Below are 21,201 nucleotides of genomic sequence, written 5' to 3' on the forward strand. Positions count from 1 at the left end.
TGCATTTGTATGCTTTTGCATTACTAGGCTGGCAGAATCTGGGGAGCCATTCATACTACCTTTTAACCCGGTTTTGAAATTGATTCTTCCACGTGAAGTTCATATTGGGCCTGATTCTGTCACAATCCATGTCGAGGGTTGCACAAGGAAATGCCCCCTACCGCAGGCTATCGAGATTCAGGCTAAAATCCGTCTTTTCTGAAAAGACCCGGGTTCTGCGAAATATGAACTTGCCCTCGATCATGATCGGGGCAAATTCAGGGAGGGATTAAGGTCAGAGGGCGGGCAGAGGTCAGAGCATTCCCTCCCCTCATTGGAGGGGAGGGGGAGGAAGAGGAGGAGGAAAGAGCCGAAGGAAAAAGGGGGATCTGGAGGAAAGGGTGACAGGAAGCAAAAAGGGGAAATCAAGGTGACTGACGGGGGCTGAAAAGGGCTATCAGAGGGAGGGGGTAGTGGAGAAAGTGATGGAGGAGGAGGGGGATGAAGGAGCCATGGGAAGAAGGGAGCCATGGAGGGCATGGAGCAGGAGGAGGAGGATGAAAGAGCCAGGGCAGCTCCCAGAGGGGGGGAGGGTCGGAAGGAAAGAGGAGGAGGAGGAGGAGGAGGAAGAGGAGGAGGAGGATTGCCAAGGGAAATTGGGCTGCGGAACCAAGCCGTAGGAGGGATGTACGGAAATCAGGCTGTAGAAGGAACATCTTTTATTTTTGACAATTTATGCGCATGATTTTTTGGGTGACATGTCTGTGTGCTTGCTTGTGCAACTTTCATTTCCTCTTGCTCCTGGATTATTATTATTATTATTATTATTATTATTATTATTATTATTATCTGAGGATGCTACAGTCAGAATGCCTGCGCTGCATTTTCCTTTTATTCCCAATTGATTCCATGGGTCAGTTGGAACTGACAGGTCACTCTCTCTCAGCCTCAGTGGAAGGCAATGGCAAAGCTCCTCTGAAGAGAATGTAGCAGGAGGAAAGGGGTCAGTTCAGTTCAGCTCAAAGGCAGGGCACCAACGGAGCTCGCATCAGGCACCTTCCCCCTTTTTTATTTTTTAAAATTATTTTTGACAAAATATGCACATGTTTTTTTTCCCTTGAGGCAGATATATAGATGGATAGAACGTGGCTAGCAGCTTGTTCCCTTTCATTTTCATTTGCTGGCTTCCAGCAAAGGGGAAATGTTGCAAAGGGCAAGATTTTCAAATGAATGCAACAGTTCGAATGTTACATTTGTTGCTCTATTTGGCAAATTGGCAAAATGACACATGCTTTTGCTACTGTCTCTAAGGAATTCAGGGGTAGCCCTGAATTGCTTTTAAAAGCCAAAAAGAATGCATGGCAATCGCATCCTTTTCTGGCATTTCCGAAATGAGGAATTTATTATTATTATTATTATATATGTGTAAGAGGCATTCTGGGGTGGCAAGGAGTGGGGGATACAGGATGCATTAACTTGCATTTTGGGGTTGAAAATGGGGCCAAGGGCAGATCATAACCTGCACTGACCCAAATGCCCACAACACACACACACACAAGAGGTTTTTAAATTTGACAGAATCTGCACATTCTGGCGCCTGGCTCTTTAAAAAAAAGGAGGGGGAAGCACACTTCTGATGCCCCAATGAGTGCTGCAAACGTCACCTATGACGATCGCTTGATTGACAACAGGCGCCTTCATGTTAAACCCGATTTCTGAAGAAGGCATTCGGGTTAAAATGCCCCAATTTTTGTAGTGGGCACTTGCTAACGGAGAGATTCGGGAGCCCCCCCCCCCAATCTGCCCAGTTCCTTCAGGAGCAAAACCGCCAGTGGGAATGGGGCCTGAGACTAGTGATGGGGGCTCACCCCGTCATACAGTGCTTGGGCCTTGAACTTCCAACCTTCTGACCTTACGATTGTCAGAACTCGTGTCTTAACCACTAAGCCACCATGTCCCAAACATTTGCTTGATATATAAACCCTAAAAATTATAGTGTTAATGCCAATTAACAAATAGGATACCAGTACAGAGAAAATTCTCTGTCTGCTCATCACCTGCCATATTTCAAATGGCAGGTGAAGCTGGGGGAGATGGAGGTGATCTCCATACATGAGCAGGTTACTGTGACCTAAGTCATGTAGGATTTAAAAGTGAACACACATTTTCAATACAGAAATTGAATGGAAAGTAATAAGTTATGAACTGAATCTATTGTTATTCCTAACTAGAATAAACCGATTGAATCAAGGGAATTTACAAATATGTTTACTTACCATTCAACCATGGATTCATCAGGTCTATCCTTTTTTTAAACGATCTTATGTTTGTACCAATTAATTCCCAGTCAACATCCCAGCTGTTTGATTTTGAATTAATCAGGCCAGCCTTCAAAGGCATCCTCATGCAGGAATATAATAATAAGCAATTCTAAATACACCTAGATGTGATCATTATGCCTGGTTTATCTTTATTTGGGAGAAATCACAGTTGAGGGATCAGTTTAGGCTGATGAAAAGCTCTCCTAACAGGGCATCTGAGCCCCTAGTAAAGAAGCCAGATCTGAGAAAAAGTCTCAGACTACATGTCTGTGCAGTATCCAGGATCAGGGACGGACATTTACCTGCTGAACACAATGGAGGCTGAACTCTTCCCATGTCCCCTAAATTGTATTGTTGGCAAAACAAGGCATAGTTTACCCCTAAAACAAGGGGCCAAATTCTCATAGTGGTATATAGACATGTAAGTGTTTATGCATATATCTCTTTTTGGATGGGGCACATGGAACTCTTCTCTAGACTTTGTGCTCTTGTTCCCCCCCCCCCCCCCCCCCCCCTCAAGTCCCAGGAAAGGCAGCTTGTAGGGAGGGAGCAATTCAAACAATGAAGACATTGCTTCTCTGGCCTCCCAGGGAGGAAAAGGAAAATGCATTCATTTTTCTGAGCACACCTCATCTGAGCTGAGACCAGCTGCTTCTTCATTGTCTGAATCACTTTCTTCTTCACCTCCCCGCCCCTCCAGCTGAATCAGCATGAGCCCCTGCTGGAGTATGTATGATAGTTGTCAGGGAGAGGAGAGATGACGAGACAGAAATGCACTGACAAAGGGTTATGCTCTGTCTGCTTGATATAGGATCTTCACCAAGGTGTATATGGAGTGCACAACCTTATTTCCAATCTGTTCCTAGGAACTCTATGCAATGTGATATAGCTGGAGCCCTTGTTTTAAATGTAAATTGTAACTGTAGTAGCAAATTCAACACTGTTGCATACACTAAAAGGTGGGAGGACTTCTAAAATGTCAGGACAGAGTTGTAGTTTATCAGCCCTCACCGAACCTATTATTGATTCCAGACTATTAAGAACCTTATCCTAACTTCCAGTGCTAAGGAGCTTTGTAAGCCTTTTAAGAGAAAACAAGGCTTCTCTTGATTTTTTTTAAAGGATTTATAAGGTAAGTTGTAAAAAAAGGAAAAGAGCTTTTCACACTTTGGCACATGGTTGGTGTAAATTTGCCAGATCCTGCCATATCTTTCTGGGACAAACATTTGGCTGGCACAAGAAATCTCAGTTTTTCCAGAGGTCACTGGAAAACATCCTTTTTGTGTCTTCTTAGGATAGAAGTGAGCAATCGTCTGTTGTTACAGAAGCACCACAGTCTGCACAACTATAGCATATCATGCATGCAGAACAATGCACATGACAACTTACACACAACTTTCATAGTTGCTGTGTACAGATACTCCTTGTAGGAAACAGTATCTAATGGCAGAAGCCTGGCAGGGAGGGCCTGGAATGAATTTAATTCCTGCCTACATCTATAAACCACTAGTCTTGAAGTGGGAATCTTTGAGAACTTGCTTCAGAGCAAGTCATTGTTTATGCTCATTGTCTTGTGAATCTTTCTAAGAAGGCCATAGTTGATCTTGACCACTGCCAAGTCAAGGAGGTGACCCTTAGAGAAAGCATGGCAAAACCCTAGTGACCATTGGAGAAAGCATGGCAAAACCCTAGCATTCAGTTCTTACCAATGAAATTCTGGCCTGGGAGTAAGAAAATTTATAGTCATCTGTCAGCTTCCAATCTCAGGTGTCTGTTGATTGGTCAAGTGAAAAAGCAAAGGTGATCCCTGAAGATCTGAGGGCTAGTTTAACTGATATACAAAGACAATCTGCAACTGATGTACAAAGACAATCAGCCTGTGGTACTAAAAAGAATATGCAGTATTCATATTCTGTGTCCATGGATCCATGGATTCTGCATCCATGGATTCAGCCATCCACGACTTGAAAATCTTTTTGAAAACTCCAAAAAGCAAACCTTGATTTTGCCATTTTATACAAGGGGCACCATTTTATTACGCCAATGGGACTTGAGCATCCATGGGTTTTGGTAACCACAGGGGGGCTTGGAACCAAACCCCAGTGGATACCAGTGACTAGTACCCACTGATAGTTCCATTCTCCATGAATTTGTCTGCTTTTAAAGGCATCCAAGTTAAGATTAATCAGAGTCTTTTGTGGCAGAGCTCCACAGTTTAACTATGTGTTGTGTAAAGAAGTACATCTGTCTGTCTGTCCCCTATCTCCCTTCAGCTTCATTATGAGACAGGGAAGAAAGCTTGGGCCTGTTACAGACTGCCAAAATAAAGCTGCTTTGGGTCTCTTTGGAGGTATGCTGTTTAAATGATGCATGAGTCCTAAGAGTCCGGAGGTCGCGCCAAAGCCACATTCCATTCCTAAGCACCGGAGTGCAGCTTTGGCACAGCTTCCGGATTCTTAGGATGCATGCATCATTTAAACAGCATACCTCCAAAGAGACCCGAAGCAGCTTTATTTTGGCAGTCTGTAACAGGCCTGAAGTACTTCTTTGCTCACCTTTTCTTCACCATGCACAAATTTATACACCTGAATAAAATCCCTTTTACTTGCACTCTTAAGTGCCAACCTTTGTTTGTGTTTTCCAGTTAAGCCAAGGCCGCCCAGAGCACACATCTTCTCAAAACACAGACAACTTATATAATGTAAGTGACAAACCTTTGATGTCTCTTAACCCAGATCAGTCAGGGGAGACTGCTGAAATGTGGGGATTTGGAGAGCAGATTTCCTGAGCCTATCCAAACTGGGCTATTCACTTTTCCAACTGCCATTGTGTAAACTTATCAAAGGGGAGGACCTTTGGCACTGGTGGGGTTCGTAATGGGCCACAGGACTTTTTTTTCTTATAAAATGATATATTCTTATTATTATTATTATCCTTCCCTTCTCCCAAGGCTGGGACTCAGGGCAGCTTACAACATTAAAAAAACAACACACCATACAGTTAAAAACATACAAAAATAATATATTAAAATAGAATTAAATTACTACAATTACTATATTATACTTGCCCCATTCCATGAGTCAGGAATCTTCACCATTCTAATGTATTATAACTCAAGCACTGGTGGCGAGGAGCCCTGGTGGCACAGTGGTTAAATGCCTGTACGGCAGCCACTCACTCAAAACCATAAGGTTGCGAGTTCAATACCAGCAAAAGGGGTCAAGCTCGATTCAGGCTTGCATCCTTCCAAGGAGGTCGCTAAAATGAGTACCCAGATTGTTGGGGGCAAATTAGCTTACAGTTGTAAACTGCTTAGACACTGCTTAGGTGGTATGAAGTGGTATATAAATGAAGCTTGTTTTCTATAAGAGGAGACACACTGGATCAGACCTAAGGCCTATCTTGTTTCAGTAAATGATCACATAGTGGCCATTTAGGCTGCATAGATATTGCAGAAATAACCCGGTTTGACACCACTTTAACTGCCCTGGCTCAATGCCATAGAATTCTGGGAACTGGAGCTTGTTGTACACAGCATTGAGCTAGGGCAGTTAAAGCGCTGTCAAACTGGGTTGTTTCTACAGTGTGAATTCAACATTAGCTTCTTTTGGGAGGAGCCATTCTTCAAACCAGTTCTTTAGTAGAATTAAATATTAGGCAGCATTCACCAGACAGTCTTTTCTGTGGGTTTTTCACCTCATTTCCCCTTTTACAATTAGAGGCATGAATTGAGTCTTGCTAGAAGGAAGCATTAATTGTATAGGTAGCTCACATAATGCAGCTGCCATGAAAACTAAGCCTGTGGTTGACTCTGTTTGCTTTCTAAGTGAGAGCCAGCTGCTTTAATGCTTAAAGATGAAGAATGTGGCCCGTTGAACAATTTTCATTATGCTGTTCCTGTGGCTCCATTCCCACAGCTATTGTTAGATTCTCTCACACAGAGAAGCACAAACAAGATGACCACAACATAGCAGGCTATAGCTGCAAATGGAACCAGAAGGGTTGTGGAAGGGAAGCAAGAGGAGGACAGAGAGAGACTAAGCACTAAAGTGTTCTTTGAAAGTGAGTGATACCACAACAGAGGTATGCAGGAGTGGAGAAATAATAGTCAATACAATACACTTACAAATGTCCTATAGTGGAATGAAATTACTTAGCACGTGTGGTTTTGCTTGATAGTAATCATACCACATATGGTGTTTATGATACTTATGAAGCCATATCCAATACAGTTATGAATATATATTCACAACAGTTATAAATATATTTTATGGGAGAAATATTAATACATTTAAGGACAGACAGTGTGACAAAGTAGTGACAGGACGGGACAGATGTGAATTTAAATCCCATTCATCCATCAAAGTGACATTGGGAGTCTTAAACAAGGATACCATGCCCTATTGCCCTAATGTAGTGTAACTGCTTTCATAAGATTGATGTGAGGATAAAATGGGGACACAATAAGAAAGGGCCTAAATATTCTACAGCCACCAGATCCCCTCTGATCCAGGAAGCTTAGTAGGGTCAGCCCTGGTTAGTACTTGGATGGAAGACTATCAACAAATACCAGGTGCTGTAGGCTAGATTTCACAACTGGCAAAACCACCTCTGAGTATTCCCTGCATAAGTAAAACCCTATGAATTCATGGGATCATAATATGTCAAAAGGCAACTTGAACACACATACACACAATAGGAGAGAATCATGTGTGACACACTGAAATCCCTAAAAGAAAGGTATGGCATACATCATAATTTTTCCATATACATTCTCTGAAGATGCCAGCCACAGATGCTGGCGAAATGTCAGGAAGAAAATCTTCTAGAACATGGCCACACAGCCCAAAAAACCCACAAAAAACCTTTCCATATACAGTTTGAGTGTTTTTGGATTTCAGATCTTTTCCCTGGATTTTGGAATATTTGCATATACATACCGTATATACTTGTCTATAGGTCTAAAAATTTATGCCCAAAATTGATCCCCAAATCCCAGCTTGATTTATTTACGAGTCACTATGGAAATGTGATAGCAGATTTCCCCATGTGGTTTGGAGAGGAGCTTATTTCTCCCTGAAGCCAAGCAGAAAGAGTCCTGGGTGACTGATTGATACTGCTGTTTGTTTATGAGTCCATCTCCCACCCATGCGTCTGGCTAAAATGAAAGCTGAAATGATGAAGCAATAAGCCTCAGTGAGAGTCTCTCTTGACATACGTGCACATACACACACTGAAGGAGCTTCCAAGTTTGACCATTGACCTATCCACGAATCATGGCAAAATCCATAATTTTGGCCTCAAACCTGACCTCAACTTATACATGAGGTTGACTTATAGTTGAGTATATACAGTAATGAGAAATCTTGGAGATGGGATCCAAATCTAAACATGAAATTAATTTATCTTTTGTATACACCTTATATGCATAGTCTGAAGGTAATTTTATTCATAATATTTTAAATAATTTTGTGCATGAAATAAAGTTGGTGTACACTGAACCATCAGAAAGCGAAGGTGTTACTATCACAACCACCCTTGTGGACAATTTTGGATTATTTCAGTTTTTGGAATTCTGGAAAAGGAATTACAGAATTCCTTTTCTGTAATACAGATAACTGAAAAGTGTAACTCTTCTGTATTAGGTATGATAGGAACTGAAGAGTAACAAGAGTATATAAACCATAGCTTCAGGGCCATCATCCTGTGCAGCAGCCGGCTATCATGGTTTGAGTCAGAAATGCATTTATTTCATTGTTCGCCTTGAAAGCAGAACAACGCTCACTCTTATAGCTAATTGTTACTATAAATATTTTTCTTTTCTCAATAAAAAAAATGAATTTATTTCAATAAAGCTGGATTCTTCACTCACTACCATGGCCTAATTTTTCCTGGGGTTATTGGTTGAAGGGGGATTCATCTTCACAATTTCCAACTTATCTAGCCTTAAGTAGACCTGAAGGGCCTATTTATATGCAATATCAGTTATTGACATGCAAAGTTCCCAGTATCCTGCATAATTTATCCTGGCTTTAATTTTAAAGTCACTGGGGGAAATGAATCCCTTGACAGTGAGAGGACTAAAGTAACAATTAACTGCTTAGGACTAGACCCTGGTTTTCATACAATAGGTTTAGAATACCAGGATGTGGCTTATTGAATTGCTTGTGCTGAAGGCTCTGTGCTGGTGGTCAGCCCACAAGGTGTTCAACATTTCTTTGTACTGCAGCCTGCTAGTCTAGTACGTCTATATTTTTAAAAATACATTTCAGAAATTGTCTCCTGGACGCAGAGACGAATATGATTCACTGGGAGTCAAAAAGACAGATGATGACATTGAAAAGGGAGGAAGAAACCAGGTACTTCTCTCAACTCTTTTCTCCTTTTGTTAAATCTAGTCCTTTCTTATTTTTTCAGCATCTTTGGCCATAAATAGGGCAGTATGGTTCAGGCAGTCATTTTGACATACCATAGTTGCCTATGTTTGATTAATGCTACTGGCACAGTACTATTGTGTCCTCCTAAATGATATGTCCTGCCTGTACAAGGCTGAATGGTTTCATATGCAACACTGATAATTTTGTGATCACCGTGAGATTAGTCTTTGTAAAAAAAAAAAAATTGCAGAATGCATCATCCCAAAAGTGTTTGAGAGAACTTTTTTTCCCCTCTTTCCATTTTAGCACAGAAGAAATAAACCTCAGGACAGAGTTTACACTGTGAGTAAAACCAGAAACTGTCTGTTCTAGAAGTGTATTTCTCTTTGTTATTGTTTTTGGTGGTGGTGAATCTCATTTGCTGTTTTTTGAAAATGACTGTTCAGCTATGGAACAATCCTCTCCAGTTTCCCTTAAAACAGCCTTTGTGAATAGAACCACTACATTGCAAATATGTTCCATACTTACATGTTTGATACACACAGGAATGGACATCCACAGCATTTACAGTATGTTTATTTTGTGTTTATTTTTACCTCGTCTTGTGTCCACGTGATCCCCATATTCCTCTCACATAGGCTGTTGTGGTTGGCTTTCACATTGAGGTTAATGAACCATCAGTCAGAACCTGCCCTGGATTACAAAGAAGAATGGGTCCTTTGCCTTTTGACCTCATTGCACATCTGCTTCTTTAACAAAACGTTTATTGCACCTGCATGCACCACTTGTGTGTAGGTGTGTGCCACTTCCTTCTACATCAGCAGCAGTACAAAACAACCAGTTTTGTGATCTCTCCTGCTGCAGCAAACAGTTGGTGCAAAGCTGAACTGATGGGAGTGTAAATGAAACCCTAAGAGAGATTTTCTGCCTTCGAGTGTTCATTTCAGTATCTTTACATCCTACTTCCATCTATCTCAGGAATAGGGGGGAAATAGCCCATTGGTTACACATATCCCTAAGGTCATTTTTGTGGCTCTCAGTTTTAAAAAAAATGTATTTCTCCTTTAATTTTTTTAAAATCCCCAAATATCCACTGGGGGAGTGAGGGCACTTTCGCTGTGTTTTGCCCCTGTGAACTATTTTAGGCACAGGAGAGGCCTTTTTTGAACCAGAAGTAACTTCTAGGTGCCTTCCTGCTGTTAAAAAATGGTTTTTTGGCCCTAAAATGGTACAGAGGCCCTCCAAGATGGTAAAAATGACTGCCATAGCTCATAACACCATAGAGGGTGTTAGGGGACAAATATATATATATGTTTTTGTAATGGAGGAGCACAAAATGATCCCCTAACCTATGATGCTTGACTACATCTGTCTAGCTGCTATAACTCCTTCAGTGCCTCCCCCCACTCCTTCAATTTTCAAGCAGATAAAGCCCATTTCATTCAGGAAAGCCTTTAGCTCATAGTACAGCTTTTAATGGGGCACACTTTTGTTTTTCTCATTATGTTTTACATGTCTTTAAAATGTTTGTGTTTTTAATAAGTTACTTATTTAATTTTTTTTTTAAAAAACATTGTGCTAATAGTATCTTAGCTGTATTTTGTTTTAAACTTGGTGTGAGCTGCAGAGGGAAAAGCAAATTATATATTCAATAAATATCAATATAATGGTCCTCTTTGTCTCCTCTGGCCTTAGATGGTACAGGGCACTGTCCATGGCTGTTGGGCTAGAATCCTCTTGGTGACTCACACTGTCCTCTTTTATGCCAGCACAAGGCATTTTCTGAAACGGTGTGTAGTGGTGGGGTGTGCAATGAAGCCAAAGGATGTTTGTCCTGATAGCTCCAGAGCAGCTTGAGGGCTGGCAGAACAGGTTTTCCTCTGCTCCACACATTTCCCAGACCCATTTTACCTCTGCTGCTGAAACTGAACAGAGAGGTACCTATTTAGGAGATACGGTTTAGCACTTTGAGGTTTTTGCCTTTTTGGACAAAGAGGGCAAATCAATTAAATGTATGTTTGGATCTACTCTGCACAATTAGAAAAATGCAAATTTCAACTTCAGGGGACTGAGTAAAGAGTTACTTGATGAGGCCATCACCCAACACCTCAGTTTACACTGGCTCCTGGAGAAAAGGCATGGTTAATAAACTGGTGGAATAAAAGCTTTAGTTTACTTCTGTACATCTCAAATGATAATTCTAACAATGTGGGCTAAGTAGAGCAGAGGTATGCTTTACATCAAGTTATGGTCAAGAACATCAAGAAAAACTGGCTGCTTTATCTTTACTGATGCTGACACTACTTTCTGATTTTTCCCCATGGCCAGACTCTACAGAGGGATAAAATGGGGGAAGCATACAGTGAAATTGGCAAGAAAGGAGAGGTAAGTGATATTTCTTGCCATTCTGGATACATACGAGCCCTTAGTCAGTGATTTTTGCAATCTTTATCATACAAATATAAATATAAAGCAGAGTTTGAGTCCAGGCTTATGAAATTCTGGGTGCTGGATATTACTTTTCTAGGCTCCAACATAAAACTTTATTATCAAACCACACAAAAGCAGAATTCCATGTGCTCCACTTCACTCTGTCATCATTATTGTTTCTGTGGCACTCCTGTGCTTTATTATTCTTATTATCTGGTCCATCTAGAGTTATGTCAGGTTGTTCTGCAGCTACTTAAGAGAGCAAAGAGGCAATCAAGTGAAAGCATTCTTTAGCAGAATGAACCATGGGTGGGTGGCTATCAGCACTGAAGAAACAGACTCTAGAGAGACAGTTTGCTTGTCTATTAATCTTGGGCTTCTCTTTTTCCAGAGGCACCGTGGCAAAGGCAATGATGCAGTTTATCAGGTAAGGTTCAGACAGTAGCTTCCTATCACCCTGTAAATTCCCTGACACTAATCCAGTGGTAGTGATCAACATAAAATAGGTGGACCAGCATCAACTGCTACTTATGCCCAGTGTTCAGACTGAAAACAGGAGGCAAAATGTACCTTTTTGGGTAGCCAGAAACCCACAGCACTATCGAGAGAGGAGGGAATGGCTTACCTACCAGGGGCTGTATATAGCTCTACTTCTGCTCTTGACCCAGTTAATGCAAACAATAGGCAGGCAGCAATAACATTTCCCTCCTTCTCTCCGTTCATGAGACTTGTGCTTTGTTAGGGAAGTTAATATCACATTGTAAGTGTCCTGGGTATGTGCAGAGTCATTGGATGTTGTACGCCTGATAATGGCTTGCCTCAAATAGCTCCCAGATGAAACAATAAGTGCTTTATGTAGAAATGTTCTATTCACATCATCTTCTTTTTAATCAGGGTCTCAGCGCAGCCACAAAGGGCACCTATGATGTCCTTCAAATGCAACCGGTGCAGACTCCTTATTAGCTACTATTGAATGAAAAAAGACAAAGACATGGATATATTTCCAGTCAGGACCCTCCTGATCATCACTCAAGGTGGCAGTTCATGTACGCAGGAAACACAGAAATGAAAGCTCCTTTTTCCTGCTAATTTTGAACTTACAGCTTTTAAAAATATACATATCTGCTCAATGTGCTCAGCTCAGTTTTAAGAGCAGAAGTTATAATTGCTGCTTGCTTTATCTAGGAAGAGTTATTTGAAGCTAAATATGTAAAAAACAATAAACCATTCCCCTGATACTTAGTTCCTTACCATCAGGAATACAGAGTACCAACAACCACCCTTTATTTATGCTGTAGATTTGGCATTGTTTTTGTAGGATGCTTATATGTGTAAAGAAGCAGTGGTGGGTTTGGGACTGTGGGGTGTATGCAGTGTATTACAGCAAGGCATCACTATTGTCTTTCACCAAATTCCAAAGACAAGCCAGAAATAAATGTTTCAACAAGTGTCCTTCAGTTATTTTGCCCTACCGGCCATATCAGGATACATTGGAGCCAGAGTTCATTCATCAGTTTCAAATCCTGATTAAGACAGAATCCTGAGTAGCACTGAACAAACTAATTTTTCTGGGCTAATGTGGTGATTAACAAATATTTCATGCCAATCATTTAATCCTGTTTATACAGAATTAAGTTTCCATGTGTCCTATGGATCTTGTGCTCTAGTAAATGTAGTTAGGATTATAGGTCCAAAACACACTGCAGAAATAATCCAGTCTGAGACTGCTTTAACTGCCCAGGCAGTGCTAGGGAATCCTGGGAATTGTAGTTTATTGTGGCACCAGCGCTCTCTGACAGAGAAGGCTAAATGGCTCACAAAACTACAGTTCCCAGAATTCCCTAGCATTGAGCCAGGGTACAGGGGTCTCAAACTGGATTATTTCTAGTGTGTTTTGGACCATAATGTGAGAGACTGGGAAGGCTATGTCAGCAAAAACTACCAACACCAGTCTTTTTATGTTTATTTCAAACTTCCATTGTGAGAATTATGTTCTATATATAATTTGGGTTTTGGTTTTGTTTGTTTTTTGGTATCTAGTGCCTTTATCTATGAATTGTTTTACTCTCACTGGAGGGTATGTTTTCTGCTTCTGCTTGGAGTGTCAGGCTAATTGACTAAAAAAAAAAGGCTCTTACACTTCATGTTGCACTGGCAAATTACAGAGAGAGAGGCAGACAGAAACAGAGAAAGATGAACTACTATTACCAGAGAAAGCAAAAATGAACCTTAAAATTTCCTTGTGGAGAACTTCCTTGATCATGATAGTACTTCTTGTTTCAGCTAGTTGGTGGAACAGCTTGTTGCAGCACTAGGTGGGTGCTGTATATATACTCTCTCTCTCTCTCTCTGTGTGTACACTGAACTAGCTATGACTGAAACGAGCAAACTGGAAAGAGATCTCTGCTCTGGTGCCACAACAAACCACTATTCCCACAATTTCATAGCACTGAGCCATGGCAGTTCACATGCTATCAAACCGGATTATTTCAGCAGTGTGGATGCAGCCTTAAATCCGAAATTGCAAAAGTGCACCTCTGAATCTCTAAACCTGCTAAGTGACTAAGATTTTAGTTAATAATACATTTATGTTTCTGTTGATATAATGAAAACCAATATTCTCTGTATTTTAAATAAATTTTTATTTAAGACATGTACCTGCCTTTTCCCCCCTCTGGTGTGTTTGTGCATATGAGTGTGCCTTAAAGTTGTCTGTTGACTTATGGTGACATCATGAATTTCACAGGGTTTTCTTAGGCATGGAATACTGAAAAGGTGGCTTTGCTAGCCCCTTCTTCTGAAATATAGCCTGCAGCATCTGGTATTCACTGGTGGTGTCCCTACTTAGCTTCCAATTCATGCTGGAAAGTAAAACTATAAACCAAACATAGTTTTATAGAATGGCATTAAATGTGGTGGAGAGTGGTGGCCTCCTTCCTTGGAGGTCTTTAAACAGAGGCTGGATGGCCATCTGTTGGGGATGCTTTGAGTTCCTGCATGGCAGGGGGTTGGACTGGATGGCTCTTGTGGTCTCGTCCGACTCTATGATTCTATGAAATCCAATTGCTAGTCCCAATCAGAGCAGAATCAATTGCTGAATAAATCAACATGTCTTCTCCAGTTGCGATTAGCAAGTGAGTTCAAATCTTCTAAATTCAACAAAATCTCAAAATTTAACTGAGAACAAGGGTATGCAATGATTCTGTCAATGACTTCAGGTAAGGCCTTGGATCCATGATGTTTTGTTTTGAACATTTATCAAACCACTTATTTGGTAATGTGGAGTATGCATGTAACTGTGTTAATGAAGCCTGTATTTCTGAAAGACGCCAAAATGTAGAGACCACAAAAAGAAATGTAAATAAGTTGTTGAAAAAACGCAGTGCAATTTGGTTAAATAAACCTAAGTTCCCCTAACACAACTCAATGAATCGTTCACTTATAATTATAGGCAGTTTAATGTGAAATGTGCTCTACTGAACAGTATTGCTGCATTGTTTCCATCACTGTTCTCAAGTGTTTAATATATTATACATATACCTCCAGCATTTAGCATATTACAGGTATACCTCAGTTAATTAAGTAAATGTGTTTCTGGGCATGACTTCTTTAACAGAAAATTTGTTACTGGAGGCAGAAATATCATGGAAACATATACGTATTTTCCTGCGTACAAGACGACTTTTTAGCCCAGAAAAATCTTCCCCAAAGTCGGGGGTCGTCTTGTACTCCGGAAAGCCCCTGGGTCCTAAAGAGAGCCCTCGGCAGGGAAGGCTTCTCTCAAAGGCAAAGGAGCATCCTCCTCCGTTCCCTCCTCCTTTGCTTTTCCCCTCCTTCCTTCTCTCCCTCCCTCCTTCCTTCCCTTTTTCTTCCTTCTCTTCCTTCCTTCCTTGCTCCCTCCCCTCCCTTCCCTTCCTCCTTTTCCAAGCGGCAGACAGCAAAAGGTCTCTCTCCCTTCCCTCCTGACTCGCAGTCTTGCCAATGTGGTGACTTTCACACAAAAATGGGGGTTTTAAAGAGCTTTGGGTGGCTCTATTTCAGGGCAGATTTGGTGACTTGCCCATTTTGGCTCCAGCAGCCTGAGAGTGAGGCTGGCTAGAGAGCAACCAATCCTTTGGAGTCACACACTCACAGTTTTCAGCCAATCAGAGAGAGGGCTGGAGAGTGGTTGCCACCCCACCCTCAGAAAAGGGTCTCTCTCTCTCTTAGCCCCTGAGTCCCTCTGAGAGCCAGGCTACAGAGCAACCAATCCTGTTTGGATGGAGTCACACTAACAGCCAATCAGAGAGAGGACAGTGGTTGCCCACCTGCCCTCACAAACTACAATTCCCAGGATTCCCTGGTTTTTCAAGGGAATTGCCTCCATGCTTCCAGATTCCAGCCCCAGAGAATGAGTCTACAGCATAATCAGTGTTGCCAATTTAAGTCCACTTCTGCAGGTGCATTTGGATTTAACAATGATAACAATAATGGTGATGATGAGGATAGAGAGAGAGAGATCTTGTAGCACCTTTGAGACTCACTGAAAGAAAAGTTGGCAGCTTTCCTAGACTTAAGCATACTTCCTCAGATGCATGGGAATTGTAGTTCATTGTGGCACCAGAGCTCTTTCTCACAAAACTACAATTCCCAGGGTTCCCTAGCACTGAGCCAGGACAGTTAAAGCAGTCTCAAACTGGATTATTTCTGCAGTATGGATTGGACCTTGAGCATTTTTAATAACCAAGGTTCAAAACACACTGCAGAAATAATCCAGTTTGTGACCACTTTAACTCTCCTGGCTCAGTGTTAGGGAATCCTGGGAATTATAGTTTGTTGTGGCACCAGAGCTCTTTCTGATAGAGAAGGCTCAATGTCTCACAAAACTACCATTCCCAGGGTTCCCTAGCACTGAGCCAGGGCAGTTAAAGCAGTCTCAAACTGGATTATTTCTGAAGTGTGTCTTGGATCCAACTCAGGCTGCATCTTCACTCCAGAGACAATCCAGTTTCATACCGTTTTAACTGCCATGGCCCAGTGCTATGAAATCCTGGGAATTGTAGTTTGTTGTCACACCAAAGTTTGCTGAGAGAGAAGGCTAAATATCTCAGAAAACTAGAATTCCCAGGATCCCATAGCACTGAGCCATGGCAATTAAAAGGGTGTCAAACTGGATTATTTCTGCAGTGCAGTTGCAGCCAAATACATTTCTATTTGGCACAAAGCTTCCTGGGCTTTGATTCCAATAGGAGCCACTTGAACTGCCACGACTCCATCCATACAGAATCCCTGGGATTTGTAGTTTGGAGCAGCCCCCCTGCATTCTTTGGGCAGAGAAAGCAAAAGACCTTATAAAACTACAAATCCTAGGATTCCAATAGGATGGAGCAGCAGCTCTTAAAGTGGTGTCAAACTGCATTAATTCTAAAGTGTAGATGCACCAAGAGGAAGGGCGGGCGGAGTTGTCGAGGCGGGTGAAATAATGTTGTGTATGATGTTATTTCAAATGTGGCACACACTCTTTCCTCAGAGTGTAGTGGAGTCTCCCTCCTCTTCCCCTCCTTTTCTTCTTTCTCCTTCTCCTTTTTTCTCCTCCCCCCTCTTTCTCCTCTGTCGCTGCTGCTGCTGCTGCTGCTGCTGCTGTTGTTGTTGTTGTTGTTGTTGTGTGCCTTCAGCTCCTTTCTGACTTATCGTGGAAGAGAGGGGTGGTCTTATACGGTGAGTATATCCCAAACACTCTACAGTATTTTAAGTTGTAAATTTGGGGGTCGTCTTATACGCCCAGTCGTCTTATATGCCGGAATATACGGTAGGTAATATGTTCCTACACCATAAGAAAAGAAGCGCACTTTGCAACTTGTCACAGAATAACTCTTACTGAACACTAACAACATGCACATATAAGGTAACACAACCAGGTCAGGTAAGCCTATATTCTATTAGAGACCACTTGAAGGCTTTTTCCAAAATGGATCCAGGGATGACTTTTCCCCAAAAAAATCCTCACCTTATAATTTCCATTTTGGTGGCCAAACACATGGATGTATACTTCTTATAAATTCTGCGAATATCTGTTGATGCAGTCATCTAATTTCTCATTTTCTCTTTGTTTTTCTGTCCATGCAAGGTCAGTAAGGGATTCTGAAGGTAGCTGCTCTTTATCTTACCTGTTGCAGGCAGGCACACACAGCAACAGTAGTATCGGCTAAAGCAGAACCCCATTCTTTCCCAGCTCAAGCATTATTGAATTGTTTACTGCGGCCATGCTGCTATAATTCGGCATTGAAAGTCTATAATGCCAATTCAGCTAAAAAAAGTGAAGCTGTACAGAACACGAGAAGGAAAAGAGGCATAAAAAGATTTTGAGAAAAAGCTTCACGGTCAGAGGGTTTGTTAACTGAGGTATGTCTGTATATTGAAAATGAAACCAAAGGCAACAATTTTATTTCCAAAGAAGTACTACTACTCTACAACAGTAAGGTGGAAAAATGCAGAAACAACTGAAATTATCAAGGGACTGGAAGAATCCCTCTATGCAAAAAGATTATGTTTGGCTACTGTAAGATATTACAATAGCAACTGACTTTGAAGGCTTTCCAGAGGAGAACACCAATTCACCAAAGAAAAACTATCAATGGTTAGTAGACACATGGGCTTATATATGCTTATATATGTCCATTGTTAGGGACAGACATATAGGTGGTTACCATATGGGCTGCATATTCCTCCATATCTGTTGGCTATGCCTGGCTAACAACTTCAGGGGCACAATTTATGGAGTGGGATTCAGCATGGCTCTTTTTATGATCAAAAGAAATGTCTGTTGGGGTTGCTTTATGTTTACATGGCGGGGAGTTGGACTGGATGGCCCTTGAGGTCTCTTTCTAGCTCTGTGATTTTATGATTTGACATTGTAAGAGGAAAATCTGCTAAAGATCTATGCTAATATCAGCTCTTCTAGTAGAATTTGGGGATCTTAATAAAGTAGCAGTATAGTCTTACTCATCATCTGCTGTTATGGCCGTTTTCAATTTCCGAGTTAAGCTTGGCTGTCCCATAGATGTACAAGACACCCAAAAGGATGACAAAACAACTACAGAGGGAAAGATTCTGAAAACAGGGCAAGCCAGTCTCCTCTGAGCATCAGAGATTTAGCAGAGATATTGCTATGTCAGATTATGTCCCTTGCCTCCAACTAGTGGCTGCCATCCTGCATTGCAGTTATAGATTTGTAATATACAGTGGTACCCCGGGATACGAAATACCCAGGTTACGAAATTTCCGGGATACGAAAAAATCCCATAGGAAATAATTGTTCCGGGTTACGAATGTTTTTTCGGGTTATGAAAAAAATTTTGGTGCTTTTTTCGGCTTTTTCGCACGAAATCGCGGCTTTTCCCCATTAGCGCCTATGGCATTTCGGCTTGCGAATGCTTTTCGGGTTACGAAAGCGGCGGCGGAACGAATTAATTTCGTAACCCGAGGCACCACTGTAGTTACGAATGAATAACAGCTCTGTATCCACCTAAGCAACATATTCATGATTGTAGCACTATTGCCACAATCATAAATACCTCCCCCTACCCAAACCCACTTTAAACTCAAGGGATCCACTCTGTGCAATAGATGTTTGTGGTGTAGGCAAATGGATGCTTCAGAATGATGCTACTCTCATTCTTGAACCACGGCAATGAGCAGAAACTTCTCTTTGTTGCACTGATGCTCAGGGGTAGGAGGGGGCTCATCTCACCATCGCTTGGTGGCAGGTGGGAGCTAGTTGCATCATTTTTAAGCACCCCACTCACCCATGCAGCAGACCTGCATTGTATGAAATGGCATGGACAAGCTTACGGTGGGTTTCAGGGGTGACTACTTAGGGCATTCATAACTATGTAGACAATGCAGAATCTTGGCCATAATCAGAGTTGCTGGTTTTTGGCCACAGCAGCTCCTCTTCTTGTTATATGCCTTCAAATAATTTCTCACTTACTGCGACCTTATCACAAGATTTTCTGGGCAAGATTTATTCAGGAGGAGCTTGTCTCTGTCTTTCTTTGAGACTGAGTGACTTTCCCAAGCTCACACAGAGGGTTTCCATGGCTGAGCAGAAATTCAAACCTTTTCTTCATTCCAGAAATTCAAACCCTGGTCTTGTCATAGTTATGCTCAAACCATGCTGGTTCTCCACAACAGCCTCTTCTACTTCTTAATCCCAGTGTTGTACAAGTACCCCAACCCACACATTCCCAGCCAACAAACAGCATACAGGGATTGTGTGTATTTATTTGTGAAAGAGATGCATACTGCTGGGTTATATATAGTGCTTGGCAACAGAGTCAATTTTGTCAGGAAATGACATTGGTGTGGCCAATAGGGGGAGCTGTTGTGCAGATAATTTGGAGCTCCAGTGGCAGCTAATGTGTCAGCATTCAAACAGGGCATCATCGGAATGTTGATGCAAGTCAGTTCTCAACTGTCACTGAGAGGAGAGTAAGAGAGACAGTTGGTGCCTATGAGTAGGCTGTGTCTGTTACTGAGAGGCAGTGAGATGGTTGTGTGTTACTGTGGCTGCCTCAGAGGTTGTGTTATTGTTGGTTGGTGTAAATAGTGTGTATTAGAGACGGATGTCCAATGCACTGTGTATATCTATGTTGTAAATACTGCAAAGGAAGATTTAAGCCCTCGTTTAGAGTGAAGACTTGTAAGAGTCGTTATTAGTTGAAGACATCTTCACAGATTCCTTCTTCTTGGCGTCCTGTCGACGTGGTTGAACTCTGCAGGTGGTCGTGGTGGACACTGCGCGTCATTTCCATAGGTCCCAACAAGGGCTATGGGCGCAGCACACAGGCCGCAACAAATTTAGCAAGGGTTCAGAGTTCAAAAGCTTGAGAAATTAGGTATTACTGAATCAGTCCAAGCTTCTGTGTAGATAAGGGGATGGCTGTACTGATTTCAAATCTAAATGCTGCATAAGCCTCTATCCAAAGTGCTATTTTTATTTTAATGTAACTCTTCATCAATTTGACTTGTACAATCTATATGTGGGGGGGGGGGGGTGGGGAGAGATAGAGATTTTCCTTTGTAAAATAGTATGAAAGATTAAGATTTTAGACATGACAGCATTTTAGGAACACAGCAGCAGAACACACTGCTTACCTGTAACTGTGGTTCTTCAAGAGGTAATCAGTGTAATCACATCTGAGTATTGACTTGCACAGGGATTTTGTTTTACAATGTTCTACAGCTGAAAATTTTGGTGGGAGCCACACTGTCTTGCAGCAGAGGCTACAATCACAGTGGTAGCAAGAAAAAGGCTAAAAGCCCAACCCAAAAAAGAGTGGCTACAAGTGAGGAGGAAAATGGTTAATGTGAGTGCAGATTACTCCTTGATGAATCAGCTACAGGTAAGAAATCTGTCCTTCATCAGTCTCTGTGTAGGACACACACAGGTGAGAAGCAAGCAAGGAGGTGAGTAAACACATCACTCCAGGATGGAGGAAAGGACCACTTGTTGAAACAGTGCCCCGAGCATGGAATGTAAATCTAAATGAACATGCTAGGCAAAGGGGGAGGGCTGATGAAGACAGGTAGCTTGCAATAGGGCAGGCAATGGCCACAGGATTATCAGCATCCAAATGTGCTGCTTGAAGCACCATGTCATCAAATTAGTGGTGGTGAATGTTTTGTGTTCAGTTTTTAACAATTCAGCTACACAGACCAACTGTTTGGTATAGAGCTTGACACAGTGGAAATAACAGTCTTGCTTCCCATGAGGACATTGGGAAGTAAAGTAGAAGCCATCACTAAGGATTCAAAACAGGACTCAAGAAGATGATGTTTGGGTTTGATACTGAGAAGGAAATGCAAGATGCTGTTACACTGAAAGGTGGCAATGTGACATCATGAGTACCAAGGAACTCATACTGATACAGACTCAATTGGAAATATGTTGAGAGAGGGTACAATGGCAAATGGAATGCTAGGTAACAAGTATCTAAGAGCAGAGTTAAAAGCAAAGCACAGCTAAAATCTTAGGAAACAAATACATCAGTCTCGAGACTGTGAAAATAGTGCACAGAAGATGCTTTTGTCCAGATAAAGGTATGTGGCTATGA

The 21,201-nt window shown here is 41.7% G+C and overlaps 1 protein-coding gene across 1 annotated transcript in view; it reads left to right on the forward strand.

The window, feature by feature from the left end:
* The window catches only part of CD247 (CD247 molecule), a 57,748-nt gene extending 43,988 nt beyond the window's left edge, over positions 1-13,760 (forward strand). Inside the window, exons 3-8 of the mRNA XM_042459217.1 lie at positions 4,945-5,001; positions 8,573-8,659; positions 8,984-9,019; positions 11,006-11,062; positions 11,499-11,534; positions 12,002-13,760. Of these exons, the coding sequence (XP_042315151.1) occupies positions 4,945-5,001; positions 8,573-8,659; positions 8,984-9,019; positions 11,006-11,062; positions 11,499-11,534; positions 12,002-12,070 (342 nt within the window). The 3' untranslated portion in view covers positions 12,071-13,760. The remainder of the gene's footprint in view (positions 1-4,944; positions 5,002-8,572; positions 8,660-8,983; positions 9,020-11,005; positions 11,063-11,498; positions 11,535-12,001) is intronic.
* Positions 13,761-21,201: the final 7,441 nt, after the last annotated feature.

The sequence above is a fragment of the Sceloporus undulatus genome, chromosome 3 (assembly GCF_019175285.1).
Source record: "Sceloporus undulatus isolate JIND9_A2432 ecotype Alabama chromosome 3, SceUnd_v1.1, whole genome shotgun sequence".
NCBI lineage: Eukaryota > Metazoa > Chordata > Lepidosauria > Squamata > Phrynosomatidae > Sceloporus > Sceloporus undulatus.